Source organism: Sinohyriopsis cumingii, chromosome 16 (genome assembly GCF_028554795.1).
Source record: "Sinohyriopsis cumingii isolate HCF-2022 chromosome 16, ASM2855479v2, whole genome shotgun sequence".
Lineage (NCBI taxonomy): Eukaryota > Metazoa > Mollusca > Bivalvia > Unionida > Unionidae > Sinohyriopsis > Sinohyriopsis cumingii.
Genome location: NC_142976.1, coordinates 54,350,039 through 54,358,177, shown reverse-complemented (window position 1 = coordinate 54,358,177; position 8,139 = coordinate 54,350,039). Strand labels below are relative to the sequence as shown.

Sequence of the window (8,139 nt, the reverse complement as noted above, 5' to 3'; positions counted from 1 at the left end):
ACATACATACATACATACATACATACATACATACATTACTGATGGTCATACATGCATTCATTTATACATATATGCATGCATAGATACATACATGCATGCATCCATACAACCATTCATGCATACATATATTCATACATAGATACAGACGGACATACATGCATACGTTCATACATACATGCATACATATGTACATGCAAGCATGCATCCATTCATCCATCCATCCATCCATACATACGTGTTGACCTAGATCCTGACCTTGATTCAAAATTACTAGCAACCATGTAAATAAGTTCTATTTTTATTTTAAAATGATTGGTTGTTGTCGAGGTCATGATGGGACTATGTCGTTTAAGATGTAAACTATTCTTTAAATTTTATAGCTTAGAGTAAAATGATTGGTTTTTGTCAGGGACACACTGGGTGTATGTAATTTTTAACAGGTAAATGATTTTTATGAGGTTCTGGAACATGATCACATGACCCCCCTTCTGCGTTTTAGAATATGATATAACCTTTGTTTTGGAGAGATATTCTCAGTAGTTGGGCTTTTTCTTTAAAGTGGAAAGTGTCTGTGACCAGTTTTTGAGTTATATGTTAATTTTTCTCCAGATTATCTGGACTCAAAAGAATTACTTCTTTTTTTTTTCCTGGAAAATATGTGTGCTGATATGAAAATCCTGAACAAAGTCAGCTCTTATAAAAATTTATTTGGATTTCCAAAACCGGAGTGATATTTCTTGATAGACCTATAGATCACATTTTCCATACTGCTATTGTTATAATAATTTTTTTCCTTGTATTTAAAAACTTTCACCGAAAATGTTAAAATCCATGGATATATTGTTAAGTAAAAGCTTTTAAGCTTAGTTCAGATTCATATGTGTTGATTTTTATTTTCATTTTACTCTGAAAGAATTTCATTAAGTCTTTGTTGTTCATCTGTCTTTTGAGTCTTAATGATAAGTCCTGCCTGAAAATATATAAATATTTAAATTTAGTGAAAAACATACAGAATTTGAATTATTTCACAAGGGTGTTAGCTTCTTGTGATCAATGAAATTGTCAATTTTTTTTGCACAAGTAGGCTGATGCAGCCAGCAGTCTACAGAAAAATGTCTTGGTGGTCTTGATTGTATACCACAGTCAACAGTTTGAGTACCTGGTCTTGTGTTACGTGTTTAGGCTCAAATAAAAAGAGTGAAAACAACAAGCTTTGAAAAAAATATAATAATTTATTTCCCTGGAAAAATTAAGTAAAAATGCAAAAAATATGAACTTTTGGTTTAAATAATCAAATCCAAGAATAATCCACGAATAAAATTTTTGAAGTCCTATTAATAAATTGTTCTAATGATTTCAAGTTCGAGTCCCAACGGAGAATCCAAGATGGAAAACGATGACGTATGCTCTAACCTGTAGTGTTGAAGTCTACAGTTCCTTGTAAATTTATCAGAGGTATCGGAAAGGCTTAATCACACATATTTGGATGCAAATTTGTTTTCTGGGATGCAGAAAATCACTTACACAGGAGTCCTCTGTATACATGTAATAGCCATGCAACAAATTCAAAGGCTTGCCAGTCCTGCTTCAACCACCTGCTGAGTGGATAAATATTTACAATGACAGAATTCATTGGTGAAACACGTCCAGATTTTCATGTTGTCCTTATAAGAGTACAACAAAAGAGCATGACTCAATAGCTGGGCGACAAGTTCAAAGACTTCAAAATACTGATGAGTGGTGGGAAAATGTGGATCTTTGCAAAGACTGAATTCAGAGAAAGAAAGACCTAGAGACCTACATGTGCTCATTATAAGAGTACATCAAATAAACAGCTTTAGCTTTCATTATTATGTTCGTTTCTGAGTGTAACGGAATAAGTAGTATATGTGACCTGGAAATCAAGATACATTGAGACTTTGACAAAATGTTGTTTGCAAATTCAAGTAAGTATTTTGGAGTTAAACAGCAAATGACAAAGGTGGTAACGAGACGGTTTTGATGGAATAGTAGCCATGTTTAAGAAAGAGTGAGATGCCTAGATCTGATGGTCAAACAAAAGCAATATGTCAGGGGTGTAAAGAATTTAGATAATTACACTCAATGGCAACCACTGGTTCTTCTCATGTGGACATTTAGCCACATAAAGTATGCCCAATTATCTTCCCAGTGGGACTGGAACCTTAGCTGGTGGGACTCCTATTTTTCCCAAAAATAGAAGTCCTGTCCTCCTAGTTTTCAAATCCTAGTGAGACCTTTTATATTCCAACAGTTTCTTTCCCGTATGTACAGTGTATAGTCAAATACAACTTTAAATGTCCATTCTGCCTAAACAGTTAATTACGGACTTCACAATTAAATTGTTCATGTCCAGTATGCGTCATCATTTGCCTCTTCATTAGCGTTAAATCTAAATACTTGACATCAAAACTTCACACTTTATTGGTTCCTCTCCAGCATGTATCCTCAGATGTACATTCTGACAAAACTTTTTATTACAAACTTCACATTTGAATGGTTTCTCTCCAGTATGTCTCACCAGATGGTCCTTTAGTTGTCTATTACGATGAAATATGTTTATGACAAACATCTCATTTGAATGGTTTCTCTCTAGCATGTCTCACCAGATGGTCCTTTAGTTGTCCATTACGATGAAATATGTTTATGACAAACGTCTCATTTGAATGGTTTGTCTCCAGCATGCATCGCCAGATGGTCCTTTAGTTGTCCATTACGATGAAATATTTTATCACAAACGTCTCATTTGAATGGTTTCTCTCCAGCATGCATGCTGAGATGCTCTTTTAGATGTCCATTCCGACTAAACATCTGATCTCAAATTTCACATTTTAATGGCTTTTCTCGAGTATGTATCCTCATGTGAGTCCTCAAATCAGAATTAAATCTAAATGCTTTCTCACAAATACCACACTTGAACAGTTTCTCTCCAGTATGTATCCGCATATGCTCTTTGAGATATCCATTTTGACTAAACACTTTATTACAAACTTCACATTTGAATGGTTTCTCTCCAGTATGTGTCATCATGTGCCTCTTCAAATTAGTACTAAATCTAAATACTTTATCACAAACTTCACATTTAAATGGTTTCTCTTCAGTATGTGTCATCACGTGCCTCTTTAAACATGCACTAAATCTAAATACTTTATCACAAACTTCACACTTGAATTGTTTCACTCCTGTATGTGTCACCATGTGCCTCTTCAAATTAGTACTAAATCTAAATACTTTACCACAAACTTCACATTTAAATGGGTTTTCTTTGGTATGACTCCTCGTGTGACTCTTCAAATGGGAGCTAAAGGTAAATGATTTCTCACAAACGTCACACTTGAACAGTTTCTCTCCAGTATGTATCCGCATATGCTCCTTTAGATATCCATTTTGAATAAACATTTTATCGCAAACTTCACATTTGAATGGTTTCTCTCCAGTGTGCATTCTCAGATGCTCCTTTAGGTGTCCATGCTGACTAAACATTTTAGCACAAATGTCACATTTGAATGGCTTTTCTCCCGTATGTGTCCTCGTATGGCTCCTCAAACTAGCAGTAAAATTAAATACTTTATCACAAACATCACATTTGTTTGGTTTCTCTCCAGTGTGTATCCTCATGTGTTGCTTCAAATATACTTTCTGCCTAAACATTTTATCGCAAACTTCACATTTGAATGGTTTCTCTCCACTATGTTTCCTTAAATGATCCTTTAAATGTCCATTGCGACTAAACATTTTATCACAAACATTACATTTGAACGGTTTCTCTCCAGTATGTGTCATCATGTGCCTCTTCAAATAAGGGCTACATGTAAATACTTTATTACAAAGTACACACTTGAATGGTTTCTCTCCAGTATGTATGCTCAGGTGATCTTTTAGAGTAGAATTCTGACTAAACATTTTATCACAAAAGTCGCATTTAAATGGTTTCTCTACAGTGTGTATCATTATGTGCCTGTTCAAACTACGGCTACACGTAAATACTTTATCACAAACTTCACATTTGATTGATTTCTCCCCGGTATGTGTCCTCATGTGCTGCTTCAAATACACATTCTGACCGAACATTTTCTCGCAAACTTCACACTTGAATGCTTTCTCTCCACTATGTATCATCAAATGCCGCTTTAGAGATCCATTCTGATTAAACATTTTATCACAAACATAACACTTGAATGGTTTCTCTCCAGTATGTGTCATTGTGTGCCTCTTCAAATTACGGCCACACGTAAATACTTTACCACAAACATTACATTTGAACGGTTTCTGTCCAGTATGTGTCATCGCGTGCCTCTTTAAATCAGAGTTACGCGTAAATACTTTATCACAAACTGCACACTTGAATGGTTTCTCTCCAGTTTGTATGCTCTGATGATCATTTAGATTTCCATTCTGATTAAACATTTTATCAAAATTTCACATTTGAATGGTTTCTCTCCAGTATGTGTGTTCATGTGTCTTTTCGAATCACTATTCAGTACAAGCTTTTCACACCATCATAGTGAATTTTAGTCTATTTCTAAATTCTGTAGCAACTTTTCCCCCATCAACAAGACGTTGTAAACACATTGCATCCTATTCATTATTGTTTCTCTTCTACGTAATAGCTTATTTTTTTTTTTATATATAAAATGTTGAACTGTACTAACCTTTTCACAAGATCGGTTTAGTTTACTTAATATATCTAGCCATTTATTGGCAGTTTTACGTTGAATTTTGTAAAACTAGCTGTAAACCTGACCTAATTACTCGACTGAAATGCTGACAGAAACAGTCCAAAGTAATATATTTCATTTCTATAGCCTGAAGGATAAACAGGATAAACATTACATCTTTTCAAAGCTGTGCGCAGAATAGGCCGACATATCGCGAGTCAGGAAAACACGGGTGGTATACCCTGTGTCCAAATGAATACTATTTTGAACAGAATAGTCTGGTGACAAATGCCTCTTTTCAAATGGTAAGCATTGTTGTACTTTATTTTCGTCAATCGGTCGAATTCGGTATGTGTTTTGCTTCAATATTGGAGACTGAAACCTTAAGTGCGCAGAAATGCCCGAAAGCATTGTTTATTATTATATGCTCAATTTTTCCCCCGCTAACTTTACATTGTCAGAATCGCGCAGTATTTATAGGTTATTACATTTGAATGGGAAAATATGAACTAGTTTTTGAATGGAAATACTGCACGACCTTGGGAGTGAAGTATATCCATCAGACAAAACGAGTTCATATTTTCCAATACAAATGCAGTAACCTTTTTATTATATGCTCATTTTTTATTCTACCTAATGCTTAATTATATTAACAAAATACACTACGAGAAACAAAGTAACTGAATGTATGCCGTATTCCAAACTAAATAACAAGCGCAGATTCATCATTACACAACAACAACATTATTACTGCGCACGTAACTCCGCCCAGATAACATTGAACTTAGTCGCGCGCTCGACATAACTTTCGAAAGAAAATGGCGTGCCTAGTTAAAATTGAAATTTAGAGTCATATTGTGAATGAGTGCGCATTGCAACAACTTTTTCATTTGATCTGGAATGAATAGATTTTGATATTTTGTCGATTCTACGAAAGTTTGTGATTAAGGACTGGATTTATATGAAACGATTCCACATGAAATACATCGGATTGTATAAGCGAGGGAGAAGCATGTTGACATCTGCAAATGTATTCCCGTTTCTGTCACTTAATGTTTGAAATCATAATGTGGGAAAATATGGTCTTTCAATTGCAATTATCAAAAAGACGCTATGGAATTTAATGCTTATTTCATTTTGATTGCAGTAAGGCGGATGTAATTGCACTTATATTCCAAATTACAAGACAATTTCGAAATGTGTAATCAAGATTGAGAACCTATGACATGGCTCATGTAATTCTGATTTGCAGAACTAAGAAAGTACATTTTGAGGAAATTCAGGATGTAAAACTGTAAATATATTTTATTTTGCCATTCTTATCACCAGCTAAAGAAGAGAGTATATGACTTGTCACTTATATTTTATGTAATAGGATCACACCTCTACCCTATACCCCAAAACTCTTTCAGCAAGGCCTGGTTTAACCAAAACTATTTCCGAGTTGTTATTTAAGAATGAAGTAATAAATGTGACATACCGTACTGAACATTATTCCAATGTTAATTACTGTCCTTGAAAATTAATCTTTTATGTCCATGACAAGTCCTTGAATTTCCTGATGTAATATCTGCATTAACCAGGGTGAAGCTATATAACTATGTGACTAATAATGCTAATGATGATATGACTAATAATGCTAATGATGATATTAATAATTATAATAAATATACTTAGTTCTCCTAAATAGTAAATTCAAGGATTCAACATTTTATCAAATACCAGTGCTCTCAACAACTTGTGACACGCTGTCAAACAATCACATTTTCATCTTATATGTAAGAGATACCATTAAACTAGAGACAAAATCTATGGATTGTTTGCTGTATACACTGTTAACACAACAAACAGTTGCAAAACACAATACATATCAGTTAAAGTTTTGATAATGAAAAAAAAAACGTTCTGGATGTATAGACCGAATGATAAATAACTATGATGTGAGCACAACAAGAAGCTGTTTAACACAACTTATGTCATAGCGATGCAGAGAAAATCTTTTTCCAGACAATCAATTTCTTTGTGAGGTACAAATAAAAAAATGGAGTTGAACTTGAAACTAATCACATCAACTGAAGTGCATAGATTTTATCCACATTTCTGATGTCCTACTAAAATATGTCAAGGATAAACTATATAGCTAAATTCACATCCATCCTCAGTCCTTTCAAAGGTAAGCAATGATTAAGCATTCATAGACCAAGGATGAAATGTTGTTTATTTGTAGAGCCTAACCATAAAAGTCAAGTTAAAATGCTTGCTAGAGCTGAACATAATGAAAGCTCCGTTTCTAATGGGGTTTCATCTTTGTGACCTTGACATTCCTCAATATATTTCCATCATACTTTTCATTGTCCATTAAACATTCTTTGTTATGGAAATTAGACTCGAATATATCAATATAATAATAGTAAATAACTTCTAATTATATGAAAAACAATTTTCATCAGTGGTTGCTATTTTTATTTCCCGTTGATATTATCAACAGGTTGAAGTTGCACCGAGTCCGTTGTAGGATGATTGAACACGGGTCAAGAATATACTTTTGGTAGTAAGTTTATTTTGTATCTCATTCATTAAGCAGGTAAACCACTTATACGTTGTCTCAGTAGAAAAGACTTTTCAAAAATAACATAACACCCATACTTCCTGCAGCAGGGATATTTTTATTTGGCTATTTATGTACTTGTGTCCATCCTGAGAAACTCCTTGGTAAGAACGCACAAAATCCACTTGCTACAGAGAAATGGAACTTGGATTGCATATTTGTATGTGTCTGTAAAAAGAATAAGCTGATTAGATTTTCAGTCCATTATATCAATTTTTCATTTTCTTTTCCAAATTTTAAAAATATTTTATTCTTACATAATTCCACATTTTTATTGGTAGCACAATAAAGCGAAAACCGTATTAGGTAGACACAATGAAATTGAATGATTTTGAATGGATATGTGTATACATAATCCTATTAGAGTTTGATGTTGTTGTTGTTGTTGTGGGGTTTAACGCCATTTTTCAGCACGATAGGCTATACATGGCGGCCAGTATTAATGGTGGAGGAAGAACCCGGAAAACCCCGGAAAGAACCACCGACCCACGAGAAGCTACTGGCAGGCTTTCTCACATGCCCACATTGGCTGAATCTTAGACTCGAACCGCCGCAGACAGAGGTGAGATGGCAGTGATCCGTAACGAAGAGCGCTTTAGACCACTCGGCCACTCGGGGCCCCCAGTGTTTGATGTAACTGTAGCAATGATTCAAGTCGGTTGAAAGAATTGTTGTGATTTGAGATTTGTTGTTGGCCATTTTATGTTCTACAGATATTGGTCTTTCGGATTATTTTGCAGGTGCCAGTAGGATGACCGTCCTTAATCTTTCGGAGGAAGTGGATGAATCACATATAAGCCTTTTGTCCACCTGGAAGTACGCTATTATATTCCGGTGTATTTCATAATTGAACAA

At 34.4% G+C, this 8,139-nt stretch overlaps 1 protein-coding gene across 1 annotated transcript; it reads right to left on the bottom strand.

Moving 5' to 3' along the window:
- Nucleotides 1–1,249: 1,249 nt before the first annotated feature.
- Nucleotides 1,250–4,786, bottom strand: LOC149780435 (uncharacterized). The gene has a single exon (XM_089936378.1). The coding sequence runs from the start codon at nucleotides 4,423–4,425 to the stop codon at nucleotides 2,836–2,838; it is 1,590 nt and encodes a 529-aa protein (XP_089792504.1). The 5' UTR covers nucleotides 4,426–4,786; the 3' UTR covers nucleotides 1,250–2,835.
- Between the last annotated feature and the right edge of the window lie 3,353 nt (nucleotides 4,787–8,139).